The following is a 23,163-nucleotide window of genomic DNA, read 5'->3' on the forward strand; positions in this document are numbered from 1 at the left end:
GGCACATTGTGAAGCTCAGCAGGTATTCCAACATGGCCTGTACCTTAAAGGAAGGAGATGATGGGCTCTTAGCACCACAGGCCCAAGGCAGTGCTGCCAGCCGCCGGTCACCTCTAATGAGCCCAACACTCTATGCCCCATCCCCATAAGCCTAAAATATACATGGGGTTCTACCCTACCCCCTAGATCTCAGCCCCTACCCACTCAGCCCCCAGCATCCCCCTTTCCAGCCCTGGAATGACAGGCATTCACTAACACACTTGGCTTCCTTTCTAAATTAATGCTTCCACCCCAAGCCCACCTGGACCCTATCCCAAAGAGACACCCACCTGTACGTCTTGCCCTCCTTGGCGGTCTCACCAGAGGCCAGGATGGGGTAGGGGACAACAAGGACAGGGGGACCCCCTGGGTTCTCTGCCTTGATCTTTTTGCGGCCGCGTTCAGACTTGGGAGGGCCAAGCAGGCCGTGGCCCTGGATTGTCTTGATGGAGTCCAGGAGGGGGGGGCTGGTGATCCCTGAGATGAGGGTGGGGGATGAGGCGATGAGGCGGCTCTGGCTGGTGGTGGTAGGTGTGGATGGGGTACTGGTGCCTGTGCCCGTGCCCGTGCCCGTGCCAGGGGTTGACTCAGACGTGCTCACAGCAGGGGTCCGGGATGAAAGCCCCAGACCTGGGAAGACACACAAGTTGGGGCAGGGGTGAGGGAAGCTGCAAAGGCAGGCTCCATGAGGCTGCCCAGCTCCACAGCTGGTAGGTTGCCCTGCCTCTCGCCTTCTTGCTCCCAGTTGTAAATTATTACTCAGGGTAACTAAATGAGAGCTTGCATATGTGCAAAATGCCTTAGAAAAGTTATGGCTAGGGCTGGAGAGATGGCTTAGTGGTTAAGGCACTTGCCTGCGCAGCCTAAGGAACCAAGTTCAATTCCCCAGGACCCACATAAGCCAGATGCACAAGGGGACAGCACATATGTCTGTAGTTCATTTGCAGTGACACACCCATTCTCTCTCTCTCTCCATATATGTGTGTGTGTGTGTATGTGTGTGTGTGTGTGTTTATACATATACACGTGTGTGTGTGTGTGTACACACACCTCTTTCTCTCCCTATCTCAAATAAATAAATAAAACAATTTAAAAGAAAAATTAAGGCTAAATTGAATTAGAGTAAAAAAAATTTTTTTTGAGAAGAAAAAAATGTTTATTTCAGAAAATGTAAACAATATGGAACGCTTCATGAATTTGTGTGTCATCCTTGCGCAGGGGCCATGCTAATCTCTGTATCGTTCCAATTTTAGTATATATGCTGCCAAAGTGAGCACATAATTAGATTTTTTAAAAAGGCAGTCTAGGGGCTGAGGGTATATCTCACTATTAAAGCCACTTGCTTAATATGCAAAAGGCCCCAGGATTTGATCTTTAACACTACTAAAAACAGAAAGCATTTTGAAAAGAATTCCAGCCACAGAAACAGTCTGAGGCACACAGATGTTCATTACTGTGCTATGTTTGATAGCAAAATTTTACACAGATGCATAGTCAAATGCATATGCAAATCAGGGATGGGTTTGGTGAACAGTGGTCACTCTCCTCTGCTGAACTTCCCTTATCTTCTTTGTGTTGAAAGCCTGAATATGCTATGAATACCTAGAAGGCGTATCAAAATATGTGGGTGGTAGGAATATTTTTTAAGGAAGTGTTGGCTTAACTGTAGGTTTTATGACAGAGAAGTTGTGTGTGGGTGTGAGTGTGTGTGTATCTTCACGGGTGTGTGTGACCCTACAAAGAAGGCAACAAGGAAGGAAGGGAAGGAATGAGGAACTAGAAACACTGGACATGTCTTCTAGTAGATCAAAAGATGAAGATGTTATTTAGCATCTGGTTCAAATCCTATATGTTTAAAAAGAAACCAAAATTCACATAGAGTTAGAAAAAAAAAAAAGAAAAAATAATGCCTATAGTCACAAGTATACTTTGTATCACACACTGGTGAGTATACATGTGCTTTCCTGGATGGCATTTTGGCAATAGCCATTAAAACTCTAAATGTGGGCTGGAGAGATGGCTTAGCAGTTAAGCGCTTGCCTGTGAAGCCTAAGGACCCCGGTTCGAGGCTCGGTTCTCCAGGTCCCACGTTAGCCAGATGCACAAGGGGGCACACGCGTCTGGAGTTCGTTTGCAGAGGCTGGAAGCCCTGGTGCACCCATTCTCTCTCTCTCCCTCTATCTGTCTTTCTCTCTGTGTCTGTCACTCTCAAATAAATAAATAAATAATTTAAAAAAAACTCTAAATGTATATAACCTTTTTTTTTTGTTGGCATGTGTATCTGTGTGTAGAGTATGTATGGTGTATGCACGTGTGTGCAGATGTGCGTCTATGTGTGTAGAGGCCAGAGGAGATCACTGGGGGGTCCTCTTACTACTGTCTGTATATATCCTTATGCGGGGCCTCCTTCTCAACCCAGAGCTGGCATCTGTCAGTGGACCACACTGACTGTTCAGTCTCTGGCCCCCGTAGACTGGGATTACAGACTGTGTGACTATACCCAGTGTTTTGTTGTTGTTTAACATGGGTTCTGGAGAAGTTGAACTTGGTCTGAGAGGGCTTTGGGTTTAAGCAGCAAGTGTTCATATCTGCTGAGCCATCTCCCCAGCTCTGTATATAATTTCTGACCAAGCAATTGATTTGAGTTCTAGAAATGTACCATAAGGAAATATTTGCACAAGAACTCAGAGATGTGCCTCGCAGGGCGTGGGGGGGGAGGGCTTCCGTACAAAAAACTATGATCAGACTAAATTGGACATAACCTATATGTCCTCAGCAGGGGCTGTGGAAACAGATGTAGGTCTTCCCAGCTACCAAAACCAGATAGCCAGAATGCAGGGGCAGAGAGAAGTGCCAAGATGTGCTGCTGCGTAGAGAAAATAAACCACACAATGACCCCATCTACTCTAAAAAACACGCTCCAGCCTGTTGTGATTGTGCACGCCTTTAATCCCAGCACTTGGGAGGCAGAGGTAGGAGGATCACCATGAGTTCGAGGCCACCCTGAGACTACTTAGTGAATTCTAGGTCAGCCTGAGCTAGAGTGAGACCCTATGTCAAAAAAAAAACAAAAAACAAAAAACAACCAAAAGCAAAAAGCAAAAACAAAAAAAAAAAAAAAAAAAAAACTAACCAAACAAACAAACAAACAAACAAAACCAAACCAACAACTCCATACACATACATGGACAATACATGTATGCATATAGGAACTATCTGAGAAGAGACAAGCTAGACTGCCACTTCTGTTTTCTCAAAGAAAAAAGGAGACTATTTGGAAAAGGGATTTTCATGCTTTGTCTGCTTCTATATTATTCGAATCTTTTGCTGATGAATTCATCCATTTTTTAAAATATTTGTGACTAAAGGATAAAACAAAATAAATTCAAGAGAGAAAATATACAAAAAAATCTTACAACAGTAAGAACTAAGGCTATTTTTTTCCTCCTTTCAGTTTCTCTGCAATTTCAAATTTGTCTATATGTCATTCCCTTTATGATAAAAGTGTCATAAGATGTACATGAAAGAATGGCAAGTAAGAGAAAAATCAAGCTGAATCATGGATCCAGCCCCACTACAAATTCAGCAAAACACATACATTAAAAAAACAAACAAAAAATATGGAAAAGGAAGGAAATGAACCAAAAACGTCTCTAAGATTCTGGGTTAGGAACTGAAGATTTATGAGTATTTTTTTTTCTCAGTTCCTTCTTTTTCCAAATTTCCCTTAATATGCTTATATTGCTTTTTTTCATATTAGTTTTACACTGAAGAAAATTGAATAAACTCATAATAACGGGAGATGTGCAGAGTGCAGCTGAGGCCTGGAAAGGCTCACAGGCCCCATGATACTTGGGCATCACTGAGAAGAGGGGGAAAGGAGTGAAACCTGGCTGGCAGCAGCGGCAAGTCATTGGGAAGAAAGAGAGACCCAGCTACAGAGGCCTCCTGACAAAGCCTGCCCACCAGGCTCCGAGGAGGGTGTCAGAGGGCTCAGTCCCTTGACACCTTCTTGATGTCCCCTGTCACACGGATCTCAAACTGTTTAAGAAAGCCTGCTTCACAAGTGACTCCATCCTAGGAGCACTGTCCCTGGAGTTTCTTACACACCTCCTTGCCTCACCCCTTACATCCTATCCAACTCCATGTCCTGCCCACTCTTTCTTACTGGACCATAAGTCTGTCCACTTATCTGGGTCCCCAGTACCTCCATGTGGTCTGCCCCACTATCTTCTCCATACGGTCTTTCTACTTCCATGCTGGTCCCCAATAACCCAATCTTTTAGCTCAGACTCTTTCAACCCAAATCCAAGCATTTCCTGCTCCTCTACTTAAAGATCCTTCCATAACTCCCCACTGCTCCGGAGTCAAGTGCAAATTATTAAGTGTGGCACACAGGGCCGGGTTTTTTTTTTTTGAAAAAAAATTTTTTATTAATTAGTTTGGTATTCAGCAAATAGTCAGTTTGGTACCATGATTAGGCTCATCCGTGACTTAGCCCCACTCCTTGGCCCCTCCTTGTTGAGGTATATGGGTCATGCATTGTGGAATTAGCCCTCAGTTACGGGTAGGATAAATGTCTCTGCATATCATGACCCAACATGTGGCTCTGACATTCTTTCCGGCCCCCCCCCCCCCGCTTCTGCAAAATTTCAGGACCCTGTTTTTTTGTGTTTTTTTTTTAATTATTATCATTTGATGGAGAGATGCATGCACCACTTTATGCATCTGGCTTTACGTGGGTACTGAGGAATCAGGGCTTGCAAGCAAGTGCCTTTAAGGGCTGAGCCATCTCTCCAGGCCATCACAAGGCCCTTCTTTATGTGATACCTTTCCCTAAGCCGGGGCAGGGTAGAGAAAAGCCTTAAGAACATGGACCCTGAAACCACATTGCCTGCTCCTGTCTCTTACTAGCCAGGAAACCCTGCTTTCACCTTCCTCTGCCTAGGTTTTCTCATCTGTTGAATCACCGGGCCCAAGCCCATGAAACTGTTTTTGTGTATCAGAAATGGTCCATTGTTCAACCCAACACTATCAGCACCCACTTCCGCAGCTGCTGAGAGTAATAAAATGAATGTCACTAAGCGCACACGGGTGCTATCTGGAGGTGCTGCCACGGCCACTAGAGAGCGGGTCCCCAATGCTCCCTCCTGGGGGGCTCTTTCCTCTCCCAGCTCTGCTGCCCACTTTGCCGTCTGCCTTTCTTTACGGCTTGTCTAAGAGGAAATCTCCGCTCGTTTCTTCCCAGGGTTCCGAGCGGCGTGTTCACTTTTTTAGTGAGCTGCCACAGCCCTCATCCTGTCCCTTGGAAGAAGACCCTGGTCAGAGAGGGAGCCTGGGGGGCAGCGGCTAGTCGCCCCAGTCCCTCCACTCCAAGCTTCCCCCACAACCCACAGACCTGCCCTCCCGGCGGTCAGCTAAGCCAGGACCTTCCCTGGGGCCAAGTCCCCACGGGGACCAGACCCTGCCCCACCGTGGTCAGGCCAGTCCTCACCTACCTAGCCTACTCCACAGACGTGGCCCCGCCCAGGCCCTCTGCAGGCCCCGCCCCTCTCCCGGCCCGACCTATCCCCGCCCCTCCAGGGCCCGACCTATCCCCGCCCACTTCCGGCCCCGCCCCCTCGCCTACCTGTGACCGTGCTGGTGGCGGGCCGCGCGTGGAGCGCCACGTCGGGCTGCGGTACGGACTGCGGGTGCAGCCCGGGCACCTGCTGCAGCTTGGGCAGCGACATGACGGCCTGGCTGCTCTCAGCGGGCGCCGGTGGCACGAGCAGCGGCTGCTGCGACGAGGCTGACGTGGGCGGCAGGTGAGGCGGCCGGATCTTCTCGGCCATCAGCTGCTCCTTGATCTTGTTGATGAGGACCAGGTTGTCCAGCTGCGGAGAAGGGAGAAGGTTGAGAAGGGTGGACCCGCGTCACGGGTACACCTTAAGCACAGCAGAGCGCGGGGGAAGGCCGCTGGGTCTTACCTGGCTGGGCATGGTGGGAGGAGGGGGCCAGAAGTAGGGGTTGTTAAACCGAGGCTCGGCCATCCTGCGGGGAGAGATTGGCTGTCACTAGAAAAGTTCCCATCGGCTGTGGGATTGCTGTCAATAGTTCCCTGCTTCCCTTCCCAGGGGCCCTGGGCTCTCAGCAGGGCTGGCCTCCTCCCAGGCCCAGGGGACCACACCCCCAGGTTGAAAAGTCGGGAATGCTGTGTCTCCCAATGTGGGCCCCAGAGGGCAAAGGTCACAACCAGACCTCAATGTTCCCAGTCCTCCCCCCACCACCCTGATTCGGACAAACCAATCTCCATCCCTCAGGAGGACCCTAGGCTGCAGATCCAACCCCATGACCCCACACAGACACCCCCCCCACACACACACCTCTCTACCATCCAAAGACAAACTGATCCCTGCCCCCTGCTAGAGACATCCTCGTCAAATTACAGGAGGTGGGAGAAACTGGGTCAGAAGACAGACCCTCTCCGAACGGTAATTGATGGAGACTCAAATAAGTACCACCCTTTTGGCTCAAGAAAATTGTATTTCTGGAAAGTTCTCTTTAAGAAATACGGATGAAAAAAAAAAAGAAATAGGGATGGAAGAACATGTGTGACCTTGATCTTTAAGGACACCTGCAGAATGTTGTGCTTAAGAAAAGAATTTGGGGAGGGCTGCAAGACTGGGGCAGTTTGGAGCTCTTCAGTAAAGGTGAGACAAGACTACTTGGTGGCAAGTTCCATTGCAGGCCAGGGGGGTTAGAGGGCCTTTGCAGCCAGGGCATATGAAGGCTAGACCTCCAAGGCCAGAAGGCTTGAATCTTCTGTGACCCAAGAGTAAGCCAAGAAGTGACTTTAGGGGCTGGAGAGATGATTCAGTGATTAAAGGTGCTTTGCTTGTAAAGCTTGCAGCCCCAGGTCGATTCTCCAATACCCATTTAAAGTGAGATGCATAACATGGCTCATGGGTCTGGAGTTCCTTTGCAGCAGCAAGAGGCCCTGGTATGGTATGACCATTCTCTCTCTTTCTCCCTCTCCCCTGACCCAATCAAGTAAACAAATAACAATTTAAAAATAAATAAATAAAATTAGGTGACTTTAGGGACTGTGCTCTGTGGGGGGGGGTGGGGAGGGGTAATCCATTCAGTTTGCTCTCTGTCAACTTTCTCTTAATCCTCTCCTACCCAGATTTACTTTCCTACCTGGTACTGTTGCTTAGGTGAAATTTTTTGGAGAGGAAAGGCCCAAAAGACAACAAGACAGGCAAGCCTTTTCCTACTCCTATGAGTTTGGGAAGTCCCTGCTGGAATTGTAGGCACGGAATTTCAGGAGAAACCCTTCAGTGAGGTACAAGGGGTATTATTGTCCCATTTTATCAGTGAAGAAGCTGAGGCTTGGCGAGGGAACGGAAGAGACCCATACAACACAGGGCTAGGGTGCCAGGGCCAAGACTGGAAGTCCGATGGCTGGAGCCTGTCTCCCGACCTGCTTGCTTTGTAGGTCCGAGTCCTTGGCAGAACAAAGACTGGCATGCAAGTAGCTCCATGCCCGCATGCCCAAGTCGTGATGCCTCACTCGGGTCTGAGCCTGGCTAGGTTGGGGATGAAGGAGCCTCCTCAGGGACAGCCAGGGTGACTCTTGCCCCTGCCACCCAGATGCCCTTCTCTCTGCCCATCCAAACCCTGTGCCCACCTCTTACAGACAAGAAGCCTGTTCTCCTGCCTGCACTTCTCCCTGATTGCTCCAGCCCCTAGGGACTTCTCCTTGCTCAGGAAAACCTCAGAACACTAGTCCTCGTGAGGAAGGTGCAGGCTAGCCAGTGCCCCCCTCGTGAGCATGACCCTGAGAGGCAGGCATTTTTACCACACCCCTGCCTGTTTACCTCTACCACACTGAGAGGCTATCGACAGCCTCTGTGCTTGAAGTCAGGCACACTAAGCAGAGGACTCCAGCCCAAGGTCACTTGGTATGTGTCTGTCTCTGTTTCTCTCTCTCTGTCTCTCTCTCTCTGTCATTCTGCCTCCTTCCCAAGCTGGCCCTAGGAAGTTCACCTATTGTGTGCCAGGTACAAGGGGCAGGTCAAGGTCTGAGTATCTCCTAACAGGCATGTCTGGGGGAGTCTGTGAAGCAGGAGAGAGGGGAGAACAGATGTATGTGTGGCATTCCCAGAAGACTTAAAGCTCAAGAGCAGGTGTGAGGGTGGGCAAGGTGGGGGTACATATGAGCTACCTCCCTCAGACATCCCGAGGGCTGGAGAACGGGTCAGGTGGCATGGAACAAAGGCCTACTGAGATGGAAGGATGGGGTGTCAGTGGTAGGAAGGCATCAGAGAGCATGCTGGGCCCGGGGAACAATGAGGCAGAGGAGTCACCAAGGTCAAGGAGAAGTGGGAAGGGGGCCAGGAACCAGGCAAAGGAGACACTGGCAGTCAGGAGGGGCCTCGAGCAATGGACAGAAGCAAGTCTGGGAGCTAAGAGCTGAAGCCCAGCCTTGGTCCTTCCAGGAGATAGAGAAGCCATCTTTCATTTTTCATGTTCTAAAAGGTGAAGAAAGCTGGGTGGCTGGGTGAGTGACATACCTCCAGGAGCTGTTTCAAGCACAGCTTCTTGCTACAGCCAGCCCATGGGTCCCTCCCTCCCTCTATCTATCCATTGGTAACAGATACATCCCCTGGGCCAACCAGGGGACCAGCCATTTGTGCCCTGCAGACACTGCAAAAGGGGGAACCCACAGTCTTCTTCAGGAAACAGCAGCCACCACCAGACCCCAATGATCAAAGTGACAGGCCACCTGCCTCCTGGGCCTTTGGGGAGATGTGCAGACCTTGGATTCTTTGCCTACCCCTGCCCCTACCCCCACTGTGGGCTCCTCAGCACAGGGCAGGAAACCATCTCTCTCTCCAGCAGCCCAGCCCCAGCCCCAGCAAGCCCTCCATGATGAGACTTTAAGAACCATCCAAGCCCAAACCCCTACCTCTGGAGTGGCGGCAGCTCTGTGCCGCCTCCACTCTCCCTCAGACCGTCTCTCAAAGGCCGCTGGGCTTCAGTAGGCCTGCCTCTGTGATGAATTCCACCTCTGGTCACCTACCTCCAAGCAGGACAGACCTTTGCCTACAGAAGCCCCCTCCTCTATAGGCCATTTCTGGACTCTCTCTCCAGCCCAGCCCCCATCTCCCCACCAGTCCTGGCCACAGATACCTCATTCCACCAGAGGACAGAAGTCTGAGGTTCAAATCCTGGCTCCAACTCACAGGCTGTGTGTGACCTTGGGCAAGTCACCTGCTGTGTCAGCAAGTAAGGGATAAGCTGCCCAGAGCCTGGCCTGACCTGCTGGGGTGACCAGGGAAGACTTCCTGGAAGAGGTAGGGCCCACCTTGGGTCTTAAAAGGTGAACAGGAATCAGCTAAGCAATGCCTAGGTGGGGCAGGGGCTCAGACAGAGGTACAGTTTGAGGGCTGGAGAGATGGCAAAGTGATTAAGGTGCTTGCCTGCAAAGCCTAAGGACGCAGGTTCTACTCTCCAGATCCCATGTTAGCCAGACACACAAAGGTGAGGCAACCGCAAGGTCGCACATGGCCACTAGGTGATGCAAGCATCTGGAGTTCAACTGCAGTGGCGAGGCCCTGGTGAACCAATTCTGTCTTCTCCCTCCCCACCCCCACCCCAGCTCAAAAAAAATTTTTTAATGAAAAATTACAAAAGAACGTACAGCTTCAGCAGAGGCTCCCAGGTGAGAAGCACACTGGTGTGAAGGGGTACAGCCTCCTGGGGACACTGGGACAAAAAGACACAAGGCTGCACTGGGGGGGGGTCAGAGGCTAGCTCCAGAGGCTTTTCCCTGGGTCCCAGCCCCCAGCTGGGTGATGGGGTGGGATGTGTGGTCAGTAAAGATCCCTCTGACTGCCACATGCAGGAGGTTCAGAAGTGAGGAGGGAGGTGGCAAGAAGATCCCCAGTTGGAGGCTCTGGACAATAGAGGTTCGAGGCAGGGGCTGCCCCTGGACCCCGTGTGTGGAGGGGGCCAGGGAGAGAGTAGCCTACAGGGCCTGGCTTCTTGACAAAACAGGAAGCCAGGGAAGTGTTCAGGCTGCCACACACGCCCCCCACCTACAGTGCGGCCCCAGGGGTCTCTGGACATCAACACTGGAAAACACGGTCACAGCAACATGCAGACAGACAGCACCAAACCTGGACATAGGACAGACATGGACATGTGGTGGCAAGCATGGACTGATGGAACAGAAAGCCGAAGCCACCGGGACAGAGGAGGGTAAGCACATCCCCAGGCCCCCCCCCCCCAGAAGGTGGCAGTGAGGGACACTTAGGACACCGGTGTGAACACAGTGCCCGGAATCCCCAAAGACCAAACCCCTCATTGACACACGGCAACCTGGAATCACGGGCTCCTTACCTAGAGGGTCCTTTCCCACTTGGTGAACTTCTACTCATCCTTCAAGACCCAGCTCAAGTGTCCCCTCTTCTACGGGGCTTTCCCTGAACCCCCAGTCAGTCACTTCCTCTGTGTTCCCAACAGCACCTTGTATATGGGAACAACAATAACAATAATAAAAAAATGGCAGCTACTGTTGATTTCAGTACCTATGTGTTGGCCATGTTATGACTCAAGACACTGAATCTTCCCAATGACCACCGTGACATGTGCATTTAACATATGAAAGTATAGCCCGGGCTGGAGAGATGGCTTACTAGGAAGACTAAGGACCCAGGTTTGATTCCTCAGAACCCATGTAAGCCAGATATGCACAAGGTGGCACATGCATCTGGAGTCTGTTTTCAGTGACTAGAGGCTCTGCTGTACATTCTCTCTGATAAATAAAAAAAATATGTAAATATAAGTATATAAAACAGCTCACAGGTTAGCCAGTTTGCCTCAAAGTCACACAGCAAGTGAGGGAGTTAGGATGCCAACTATATCTGGGTAAGCCCCACACAGCCAATTACACTCTGGTGTGGTTCTCAGATTTCCCTGATGACTGGAAAACAGTCAGTGGGCTCTTCACAGATAGGCTGGTGCCCCTCCAACTGAGCCAACATCTAGCCCAAGCTGGTCCCATAAAATGGGCTGGCCACTGTAGGGGAATACTTACATCCATTATTGATACCACTGCCAACAGACCCATTTTACAGATGCAGAGACTAAAGTCCAGGGAGGTTATGCAACTTGGCTGAGGTTACAGAGCTGAGTGCAGCTTTGAAAGCAGACCCATCTATTATTATCAACCATTCCCAGGAGGCCTCTGAGGCCAGTCCAGCAAATCCCAACAAGAATATAGGACTGAGGGAGGGGTACACAAAGTGCCAGGCCCTGCCACATGAGGGGAGGGAGGTTCAGATCTAGACAAGGGGACACAGAGTACAGGCAGCCCGGGATGGGTTGTTAGATAGGAACAGTTAAGCAATACAGGCTCTGCCCCTCCAAAGCCACAGACCTTAAAAGCTGAGCTCTGTCCAGGCCCCATGTCCACATGGGGACAGGCTCCCAACAAAGCAAATGGGAGGGAGGGAGGAAGGGAGAGAGAATGCGAGCAAGCGAGCGCAGGACCCAAACTGCCAGGACACTGATTACAAGGAGGCAAAAATAAAAACCTGCGTCAGAAAAAGAGGCTGCAGGGAGCCACGCCCAGAGGGGGCTGGGAGCACAGGGTGGCACTGGCCAGGGCTGGTTTGGGTTTTTTTGTCTTTGTTTCTCTGATTCCCAAATTCTCGGTGATGACATTCAGTTGCTTTTATGATGAAAACAATAAACTTATTCTTAAGAAAATGAAACTAAGTGTTTGGTGGCCTGAGGGGGACACACCACCAAGGACTGGAAGAGCATGAGAAGGCTGAGTCAGTTTGTGGGGTCACCCCACCACCACCACCCTATGTCAGGCCCTGCGTGACCCCATCCTCCACGTGACCTGGGTGTGGGGCGGGTGTCAGGAAGGGCTTCCTGAAAGAGGCCACACGATGTGGGTCTTTGCTCCTGGCCTCCACTCTGATTCAGGCTTTTCAGCTCAGACCCTTCCCCATAGGTTCCCCACCCCCACCCCAATTCTCTCCTTCAGTCTTTGCAAGCTTCCGTGGCTCCCTGAGTCCCGGCAGACACAGTGAGGATGGCTTAGGTCTTACCTACCCAGTCCCCTGCTGCCCTCCTGGCCTTACTGCTTGTCCGACCTTAGACTTGGGCCAGCCAGATGGTCTCCCCGCCCTTTCCCCCCACCCGTGCTTCCTCCGCTCTGCCTGCCCCACTTCACTAGTTAATCCCAACTGCCCAAGCAGGTCCCAGTGTACAGGTTCCTCCTGGAACAGTGTGAGGCTTGCTCCCACCCCCATTCCTGTGCACCTGCACCCCACCATCAGGGCACTTCTCATCCCGACTGTTTCCTTGGCCTTCTCTGCTGCTGGACTCTGCACTCTGTCGGAAAGAACTACAATGGAGTGTAAACCTTTTAGGCCTGGCACAGTATCTGGTAAATGCTTGAATGAGTGAATGAATGAACGATTGAAGAAATGCATGCATGCATAGATGTCACTGCCTAGACAGAAGAAAGTGCCCTTCCCTCTTGAGCCCCCCCATCCCTTCCACATGACTGGTCCCATTATCTAAGCGCGCTGTTTCTGATTGATGCTTGGAGGGAGGGGCTAGCAGGTGAGCTGGCCCCAAAAGATGTGGATGGTTAATGAACAGAGCCAATGGTTCTCCTCCCTAGCTACAGCAAGCAAATGAGCTTCATCTGTCCAAGGAGGGAAAAAAAAAACCAAGCAAACAAACAACAACAACAAAAAGAAAAATGATAACGCCCTCCCCCATACTGGGGAGGGCAGAGTGAAGTTGGCACTCCCATGGACTGTCAGGGAGAGTGTTAATTGGAATAGTCATTTCTGAAAAAGAAAAAATCTGGCCATAATGTGTCCACAGCTCTAAAAATATTCAGACCTCCTGGCCTAGGAATTCCATACTTGGTCATCCATCCCTAGAAAATAACCCAGAATGATATGCACAAAGCTGTTTGTTTCTGTTTTTGTGAGTGAAAACCTGGGACAGGCAAAACTTCAAACAATGGGGAGATGGCTCTGTAAATCATGTTCCTCAGTGACAGAGGCCACAGGGCTACTGGCATTGTTGTGACTCAGCGCTCACACAAGTCTACCAGGATCTGGGGCACAGAGAAACTAGGGAGCCTGCCCCAAATCAAGCAGTGAATGTGGGACTTAAACCTGAGACCACAACTCTCAGGAGCCCAGGCTTCCCGCCCTAGCACTGGACCCGTCAAAAACAAGAGTGAGGGCTGGAGAGATGGCTTAGCAGTTAAGTGCTTGCCTATGAAATCTAAGGACCCCCGTTCGAGGCTTGATTCCCCAGGTCCCACCTTAGCCAGATGCCCAAGGGCAGGCACACACATCTGGAGTTCATTTGCAGTGGCTGGAGGCCCTGGTGCGCCCGTTCTCTCTCTCTCTCTCTATCTGCCTCTTTCTCTCTCACTCTCAAATAAATAAATAAATAAACAACAACAAAAAAAGAGTGAGCCAGGCATGGTGGCGCACACCTTTAATCTCAGCACTTGGGAAGAAGTAGGAGGATCACCATGAGTTCAAGGCCACCCTGAGATTACATAGTGAATTCCAGGTCAGCTTGGGCTAGAGTGAGACCCTACCTCGAAAAACAAAAACAAAACAAACAACAAAAAAAAGAATGACACCCAAGGCTGTCCCCTGGCTTACATATGCACACACACACACAGAGGGACTGATAGCTTCCATGTCCAGTGAGAAAACACGTGCCATCAAATCTCAGCTCCCGTGTCACAGCTTGAGTGGCCTGGTCAGCTTGTCTGTCCAGTCTCTCAAGTAAGCTGTGAGCGGGTGAAGATTGCTTACTTGGGGTGTCTGAGTTACAATCCTCACTTCCCACTCGGCCCCAAGGTTGAGCTATTGGGTCTCAGGTTCAAGGCCATTTTCTGACCTTTCCCTGGTTCCACACTCTGACCCCCCGACCATCTCCTTACTCTGCCTTTGTCTCAGACATCTAAATACACCATCTCCTCAGCAGCCAGGAGTGACACCTACAAGGTCAGGGCCACTGCTCTAGGCAAAGCCCAGCACCAGCCACATGGGGGGGAGAGACTCATGGGACAGTAGGCAAGGGAAGGGGGGGGGATAAAATTACACATGTAAGTAGAGCAATGACATCTATATAAAAATTGGGGAGCCAGGTGTGGTGGTGCACACCTCTAATTCCAGCACTCGGGAGGCAGACGTAGGACCGCCATGAGTTCGAGGCCACCCTGAGACTACATAGTGAATTCCAGGTCAGCCTGAGCTAGAGTGACACGCTACCTCGAAACAAAACAAACAAACAAACAAATTTAAAAACCCACAAAACTGGGTGCCAAGAGAAAAGAAGGCAAGAGAACACCCAGATGTTAATAGTGGGGGGTGTCAGAGCAGGGCAGCTGGGGAGCCGGGCACTGGTTTCTTTCATATCCCTGTTCTATGACTTTCCTTCAGGATGGCTATGGGGCTGACTCAAGGAATCTTTAAAAGTAGTTATTTATTTGAGAGAGAGAGAAAGAGAAAGAAACAGGCATGCCAGGACCTCTAGCAAACAAACTCCAGGAGCAACAAACTCCACCTTGTGCATATGGCTTACGTGGGTCCTGGGGAATTGAACTTGGGTCCTTTGGCTTCGCAGGCAAGCACCTTAACTGCTAAGCCATCTCTCCAGCCCTCAAGGAATATTTTTAATGAAACTGAAGCCTTAGCAAGCTTTGGCAAAGCAAGACACCACAGTCTCCTGTGTCCAAACCTCCACAGAGGGCTCTGGCCTCAAGTCCTTCACAGTTCTTCAGGAGAGAGGGTTCAAAGTCCATTGCAAGTCTGTGCCCCAACCACACCCTCTGCCAGAAAGTCAGGAAGGAACTCAAGTCCTGTCTCACCCAGAGACTTTAGCCAGGACACACCAAAGAATGGCCCAGCCTGCCCCTGTCATTACTCCTCCTGCTGGAAGTCCTTCATGGCTCTCACTACTTCATGGACAGTACTAGCCTCACAGCTGGTCAGGTAACACCTCTGCCAAGAAGGTCCAACTGGCCACATTCATCCCAACACGGCTGCCCATTGCAGCACTCTTCCCACAATACACTCTCATGTGCCAGTGTGTGCCACCCATCAGGGGTCACATCTGGAGCTAGACACGTACCATCAAATCTCAGCTCCCGTGTCACAGCTCGAGTGAGTGGCCTAGTCAGCTTGTCTGTCCAGTCTCTCAAGTAAGCTGTGAGCTGGGTGAAGATAGCTTACTTGGGGTGTCTGGGTTACAATCCTCACTTCCCACTCGGCCCCAAGGTTGAGCTATTGGGTCTCAGGTTCAAGGCCATTTTCTGACCTTTCCCTCAGCAAGACTCAAGTTACCCTGGTTCCACACTCTGACCCCCTGACCATCTCCTTACTCTGCCTTTGTCTCACACATCTAAATACACCATCTCCTCAGCAGCCAGGAGTGACACCTACAAGGTCAGGGCCACTGCTCTAGGCAAAGCCCAGCACCAGCCACATGGGGATGAGAGAATCAATGGGGAGGGGGTCTTTCCATGTCAGAGGAGCAGGATGTGGGGGATCATTCCCAGCACAGGGGTTGTGTAGAAACAAGGAACACTGCTCCGTACCTAGGAAAGCAAGAGGGAGGAAGTGCACTACAAAGGCCCAGGGGCAGGAAAGCCCATAGCTGCATGTTGGCTTGGAGTAAATAGAGCAGGAATTCACAGGCCACGCAGTTTGGTGGTGAAAGAGTTCATACAGGGCCAGACTGTACAAGCGAGTCCTCAGCAGAGGCTGCGGCGCTCAGGTCCTTATGAGACCAGAAGGACGGCTGAGAAAGGACACAAGGGTCTCGAGGCTATAGAAGCTGAGGTTTCCCATCTTCCTGGCTTCTTGGGCTATGCCCTCCCCCACCATGCTCAAAGTCCACCCCCACATGTCGCCATTCCACGAAACCTAGACCCCCAGCTGCTGCCCTTAGTCTACCCTCAAGACCCCAGACAGGCCAGGCTAGCTTCAGAAACTGGCTTCTGGGAACTTCCTGTGAGAAGCGAGGCTCCCGAGGGTCCTGGATCCAATTAGGCTGGGTTTCCGCAGCCCCAAGGGCCTGGGAAGGGCTGTTTCCACTGTGATGGTGGGGGGAGCTGGTTCTGGAGGGAGGGGGCAGCTGTGTGAGCCCAGTTCATGGCACTGAGATGCCACTCTTCCTCTTCCTGACCTCCCAAATCCCACATCCCTTTATGTTCTGGGGATCCCATCTCCAGCTACCCACAGACACCCGGGGAGTGCACCATCTCCAGGAGCCTGATAGCTTTGGAAATGACTGGCCAACACTGTGAGCTGAGAGACTGTCCTGCAGGTCCTGAGCACTGGCCTTCTCTCCATCCTCACAGGGCATGCGATGAAGATGAGGGTGACACCCAGTACTTCCTCCATCCAGGCCCATTAGATGCGTCTTGAGTATTTCTCACTGAGGCTCCAACAACCTGTGAGCACTCTGAAATGTGTCATGGGTTCAGAAAGTGCCGAGAACATACATGAGCAGCTCACTGACTTAGAAGTACACTTTCAGGACACCTAAACAATGCCATCCTTGCCCGACATGACAGTCCTGCCCAGACCACAAGCCCGCCCCCTGGCCTCCAGCCTTCCACAATGTTCGTGGTTTAGGCCAGGAATGAGGGTACACACCCACATGTTGGTGAGGGCTAAAGGAGCAAATCCATGTAGCAAGTTCACTTCCTCTCTGGGCCTCTGGGCCCTTCTTGAAGTCACGAAGGGGTTCAACTAGTCCCAGCCAGGTTCTCTGGGTCCTTACCTAAGGCTAAAAGAATGGATTCTGGCAACAGAGAGCCTAGGCTTGGGGCTTTGGGACTGCTACATATCCCTAGGCCCCAGAGTTGTCACCTATAATCTGGGGTGGTGACAGTCTCACCATAGGACTGCATGAGTTAACGTACCCATGGCCTCAGAATGGTGCTTGACCCAGTGAGATTCAGTGAGGGGTCTAGGCACTGGCTGTTGTACACTCTCTAAGGCATTCTGCCACCTGGGGGCGCAGGAGATCCCTACAGCTCTCATGACCCCTTTAGGGCTAAAGCGCAGATGGTCCACCTCCTGTATGCTGAACTCCAACTCTAACCTGAAGCCTTCCAGACAGGTCCCAGGGATCCCAGGAAGGCAACCCCAGCTGGTGGTCATGCACCTCCAAGCAGTATGTGTGTCTTTCCTCCCCTGATGGCTCAAGGCTAGGTGAAGCTCAGGAGATAAGGTGGGTCCCAAGCCAGTGGGCAGGGTGACTACGTGGGTTGGGGGATAAGCTAGGGAAGGCCTACCACAAACCATGCCAAATGAGCTCGAGCCCCACCCCATCGCTCACACCTTCCCCGGGGTCTTAGGACAGCCACCTTCCCATGTTTCTTGGCTTCCCACCTGTCTCTGCCCAGGCTATTCCCTTGGTCTAGAATGCCCTTCACCTGAGAATGTCAATCACAACAGAGGGGTCACTTTTTTCTTTGTTTTTTGCTTTTTCGAGGTAGGGTCTCACTCTAGCCCAGGCTGATCTGGAATTCACTATGCAGTCTCAGGGTGGCCTCGAACTCATGGCAGTCCATCTACCTCTGCCTCCCACGTGCTGGGATTAAAGGCGTGCGCCACCACGCCCAGCTGAGGGTGTCACTTCTTTTATTTTATTTTTTTGTTTATTTTTATTTCTTTATTTGAGAGTGACAGGAGAGAGAAGGAGGCAGAGAGAGAGAGAAGGAGAGAGAGAGAGAGAAAATGGGCACGCCAGGGCTTCCAGCCACTGCAAACGAACTCCAGACGTGTGTGCCCCCTTGGGCATCTGGCTAACGTGGGTCCTGGGGAATCAAGCCTTGAACCAGGGTCCTTAGGCTTCACAGGCAAGTGTTTAACCGCTAAACCACCTCTCCAGCCCAGGGGGTCACTTCTTAACAGCTCTTCTTCCTCCTCCTCACCATCACCATCATCACTGCTCATCATGGTAAATCTGAAGATTCAAAACCAGGGGCCACAGAGATGCCTCAGTGAGTAAGAGCACTTGCTGTGTAAGCATAAGCACCTGAGTTTGAATCCCTAGCACCCACAAAACATCCAGGCATGGCACTGGAGAGACAGCTCCGCAGTTAAAGCACTTGCCTACAAAGCCCACGTGGAGCCAGATGCAGGAAGTGGCACATGCATCTGGAGTTCATTTGCGGCAGCTGGAGGCCCTGGCAAGCCTATTCTCTCTATCACTCTCTGCTTGCAAATAAATTTAAAAAAAAATCCAGGCACCATCTTGTACACCTATAATCCCAGTGTTGAAGGGGAGGGAAGATCATGGGCTCACTGTTCAGCCAGTATAGCCAAAAAAAAAAAAAAAAAAAAAAAGGCAATCCAGATTCAGTAAAAAGACCTCATCTCAAGGAAATAAGGCAGAAGAGCAATAAAGGAGGACACATGAGGGGCTGGAGAGATGGCTTTGCAGTTAGGTGCTTGCCTATGAAGTCTAAGGACCCTGGTTCAAGGCTTGATTCCCCAGGGCCTATGTAAGCCAGATGCATAAGGGGGCGCACACGTCTGGAGTTCGTTTGCAGTGGCTGGAGGCCCTAACGCACCCATTCTCTATCTATCTGCCTCTTTATCTGTCTGTTGCTCTCAAATAAATAAAACAGATTTGCACACAAAAAAAGAAGGAAAGAAAAGGACACATGACATCCTCCTCTGGCCTCTGCACGGTGTGTACATCTATATACACGTACACACAGCACACTCACAACTCATACAAGCACTAAAACAACAACAAAACCCCACAAAGCTATGGGGAATCTCTTTTAGAAAGCAGGTTTAGAAATCAGAGTGCATGGTTATCTTCAGTGTGCCATGTCTCCCCAGTGGTTTTCCCCACTTCTACCCCTGCACCTGGCTCTAACAAGGGCTGCAGTAAATACTGAAGAAATACTGCTGAATTGGGTTGGAGAGATGGCTCAGTGGTTTAGGTGCTTGATGACAAAGCCTAATGACCTAGGTCCGATTCCTCAGTACCATTGTAAAGCCAGATGCACAGAGTGGTGCATGCATCTGGAATTCATTTGCAGTGGCATAAGGTCCCATTGTATTCCTTCTCTCTCTCTCTCTCTCCTTTTCTTTGCTTGCAAATAAATACATAAAAAATATTTTTTAAAGGGCTAGAGAGATGGTTCAGTGGTTAAGGTGCTTGTCTGTGAAGCCTAAGGACCCAGGTTCGATTCCCCAGTACACACATAAGCCAGAGCAAAAGGTGGGGCATGCATCTGGAGTTTGTCTGCAATGGCTAGAGGCCCTGGTACACCCATTCTCTCCCTCTCTCTCTGCCTCTTTTTCTCTCTCAAGTAGAGAAAATATATTTTTTTTAATTTTTTAAAGAAATACTGCTCAGTGCAGGGGAGACAGGGATGAGCCTGATTCAGCCCTTCCAGTAGAGCCAGGCAAGGAGAGGACACGTGTGAGTGCAAGGGGACGCCGAGGGCTCACGTGCAGGGCTCAGAATGTGCAGCTACATTCTCAGTCCTGTGCAAGATGCACCTGTGTGTAAATCACATGTGTGTGAGAGCTGTGTGTAGAAAAGCACAGTGTGTATCAGTGTGAGAAGACACACAGCCGGGCAGGCACACGGCTGTGCACTGTTTCCTGGAAGGATGTATATGGGGCAGGCATAGGTGTGTGACCCTAGGTGTTCTTGTGTGGTATGTGTCGAGTGTGAGTGCACACTCTAGCAGACAGGCATGTCTGGCTGCTGGAGGCCTGAAAGCAGCAGCTGGTGTGTTTCTGAAATAGTTGAGGCACACCTTAGACTGGCAAAGATGGAGTGGGAGACGGGATGAGGTGTCAGGATAGCTGACTATCCGTATGTAGGAAAGTATGTATTTGAGGCTATTGAAGGTACACCCATCCCAGCTAGGTATCTAGCTAGACTGTCCCTCAGGAGCCTGAAGCCCTTGTCCAAACAAAGCTCAGCACAGTGAACATCCCTGTGGCTACACTGGTGAGGCAGGGACAAGGCAGGCCTCCTTGGGCCTCAGAACCAAGTCTGTCACTCTGTCCCTCACAACTCATCCACTCCAGACACCACTCAGCCACCCACTTCCAAGCCTGACCCAATCTCCAAACCTACCTCTGGACTTGGGTTCTCAAAAGCTATTACTGGGCCTGGAAAAATAGCTTAGCAGTTAAGGCTTGCAGGGGCTAGAGGCCCTGGTGCACCCACCCATTCTCTCTGTCTCCCATAAATAAATAAAAATTAAAAGCTATTACCACCACCCCAACCCAATTCCACCATAGCGGGCTTCCACAGTGCCATTCAAGTACCAGGTGCAGCCTTGCACGCCAGTACTGTTGCCTTATGGTGGATAGCAGGGTGGGGCTGCGTGAGGAGGGCGTTCTTCTCCCCTGAACCCCCAGGCAGAGGCCAAGTGGCATCTGGGGAGCAGAAAGCCTCAGGACGCTGTGGACAAGGCGCACTCCTCTCCCCTCCCCCTGCAGTCTCCCCAATAGGAAGAAGAGGTGTGTTTAGACAAGCATCCACAGATGCAGGTTATCAGAAAGGTAAGCATGTCTGCTGTCCCTTAGGGCACCAAGCCTGTCCAGATAGCCTGGACAAGTGCCAGCATGGTGCTACAGAGGCAGGAAGGGCTCAGGAAATATCCAGTACTGATCGGTACTGTGCATTCATTCAACCTCCCACCCTTCCCTCCATTCAGCACTGAGCACCAAGGCCAGATGACTGGCCCAAGGAGCTTACGGCCAGTGGGAAGAAAGAGGTTAACTAAACCTATGAAACCACAGGGTCAAAGCATGGAGAACCCCAACTCTAACACTGCTTCCCAGAGCCACTCGCTGGACAGTGCAGCACTTTACAGTGAGAGCTGGCTGGCTGTCTGACCATGGGGTCGGTGGCCTAGAAAGGATGAAACTCGCTGAAAGGGGATTCTAACAGACAGCAGAGGTCCTTTTGGCAGGACGTGGGTCGGAGAGTCCTTCTCTGGGTAGGGGTCAGGTGAGGCTGGTATTTTGGCTCCAGCTGTGGGATCCCAAGAAGCCTCAGAGTGCTGGGTCCCAGCCCCAGCAGTGCCCCTGTCAGTGAGTTTCCTAGTCTCACCATGCCTCCATTTCCTCATCTGCGAAATGGGGGCAATAACAAGGGGGATATGTCCTTTCTCATGTGAATAAAACCTTGTGGAGCATGGTCCAGCACAAAGTGGGCAGGTACTCTGTTGCTGCCTAAAGAAAGCAGTGAGAGACCAAGATGAGACGAAAGGAAAACTCCAAGAGCCAAAGGTTCTGAGTGAGAAAGCTCCTCTAGTGCTAATCTCCTGAGGTTGGAAGAGGCTGGGATTCTTCGATGGCACGATTTAATTCTCATTATTTCCTAACAACCCGGAGCCTCCCAGGGGAAGAAGTCAGACCTCAGTATAACTTCACCTCCCCGGCACGAGCAGGCCACAGAGGCTACTGACTGCCACACCTGGCCCCCCAGCCATCTGCGAAAGCCCTGGCCACACCTCCCTGGAAGCCTGCATGTAGCAGGAAGTGCTAATAAACACACAAATGGGGTTTCAGAGGCCACCAAAGACAAGAAGAAGAGGCTCATGGGAGAGTGACAGTGGAGAGCTATTTTGTAGCAAATGGTCAGCAAAAGCCCCTTGGTGGTGGTGGGGGCTGGAGAGATGGCTCAGCGGTTAAGGCACTTGCCTGACAAGCCTAAGGACCCAGGTTCGATTTCCCAGTACTCCTGTAAGCCAGATGCACAAGGTGGAGCATGTGTCTGGAGTCCGTTTGCAGTGGCTGGAGGCCCTGGTGCTCCCATTCTCTCTGTCTGTCTCTCTTCTATCTCTCTCTGCTTGAAAATAAATACATAAAAAAAAATTTTTTTAAAAGAAGCCCCTTGAAAGAGGCAACATCCTATGGTATCAGTTATGCCATGCAAAGATTTAGGGGACAACATTCCAGGCAAGAAAATGGGGAAAAGCCCCACCAACAGACCTTGTAAATTTGAGGTACAGAAAGCAGTCAGAGTGGCTGAAGGTGGTGAGGCTGGAGTGGGGGCTGGGGACCAGTAAAGCAGAGCCAAGCAGTAGGTAGAGATGGACAAGGAGGAAGGGTTTGGACCCATGAAGGGCCTGCAGGCCCAGAAAGGAGTTTGAATTTTTCTTCCTTCTCTTCTAAATGTTTAGGAAACAGTGAAAGTTTCAGCAGGGGAATGACAAGGCAGAGCAAGGCTGTCAGGGTGCCAAGGCCACCTGTCTTTCTGAGCCACCACCCTAGTTCACAAAGTCAAGGCAGTACCTACCTTAGGAAAGTAAGTGACAATCCTTATAATGTGATATGTATGTCCAAAGCCCCTACCCCATGCACAGCTAGGGCTGGGAGATACCTCAGACACTGTTGGATCTCTCCCTACAACCCATGAGCCCAATGGACAGCAGACCCACTGTAACAATGGCACGAGCAAAGAGTATGCTCAAAGCCCCAAGACACAAATGGGACTTGACTACCACGCTAAGAGTCGATGGAACTCCCATTCTCTGGAAGGGAGAATTGTCCTCAGAACCACACTTGCACCTAACATCCTAGGCTGGGTGAGCCTGGACTGGACGGAGGAGGGAGGAAGGAAAGGAGGGATGGACAGACGGATGGACAAATGACTGAAATGACTAACCCATAAACTAATGAATTGGCAATGAAAGAATAAATGAAATGAATGGGGAACTGGAGAGATAGCTCAGCTGATAAGTGCTTGCCTTAAAAACATGAGGACCTGAATCCAATCCCACACATTTAAAAAGTAGGCATGGGCTGGAAAGATGGCTTAGCGGTTAAGACACCTTTCTATGAAACCTAAGGACCCAGGTTCAATTCCCCAGGACCCACATAAGCCAGCTGCATAAGGTGGTGCATGCATCTGGAATTTGTTTGCAGTGGCTGAAGGCCCCGGGGTGCCCATTCTCTCTACCTGCCTCTCTCTCACACAAATAAGTAAATAAAAGTAGGCATGATGGTACTTGTAATCCCAGTGCTGGAGAGGCTAAGACAGGAGACTCCCTCAGGTTCTCTGGCCAGCCACATT

At 50.8% G+C, this 23,163-nt stretch overlaps 1 protein-coding gene and 1 non-coding gene across 3 annotated transcripts in view; both read right to left on the bottom strand.

Moving 5' to 3' along the window:
- The window catches only part of Znf362 (zinc finger protein 362), a 41,994-nt gene that overhangs the window by 15,780 nt on the left and 3,051 nt on the right, over window positions 1-23,163 (bottom strand). Inside the window, exons 1-5 of one of the 2 annotated variants that reach the window (XM_045150176.1) lie at window positions 10,429-10,538; window positions 9,728-9,792; window positions 6,009-6,072; window positions 5,669-5,915; window positions 330-669 (exon numbers count right to left, since the gene is read on the bottom strand). In XM_045150176.1, coding sequence (XP_045006111.1) covers window positions 330-669; window positions 5,669-5,915; window positions 6,009-6,071 — 650 coding nt within the window. In that variant the 5' untranslated portion in view covers window position 6,072; window positions 9,728-9,792; window positions 10,429-10,538. Of the gene's footprint in view, window positions 1-329; window positions 670-5,668; window positions 5,916-6,008; window positions 6,073-9,727; window positions 9,793-10,428; window positions 10,555-23,163 lie in introns of those variants that run through there. The other variant, XM_045150175.1, reaches the window with a different exon arrangement.
- LOC123461121 lies at window positions 1,213-1,316 on the bottom strand. The gene has a single exon (XR_006637439.1). It is a non-coding gene; the product is annotated as a U6 spliceosomal RNA (small nuclear RNA).

This window comes from Jaculus jaculus, chromosome 5 (genome assembly GCF_020740685.1).
Source record: "Jaculus jaculus isolate mJacJac1 chromosome 5, mJacJac1.mat.Y.cur, whole genome shotgun sequence".
Taxonomy (NCBI): Eukaryota; Metazoa; Chordata; class Mammalia; order Rodentia; family Dipodidae; genus Jaculus; species Jaculus jaculus.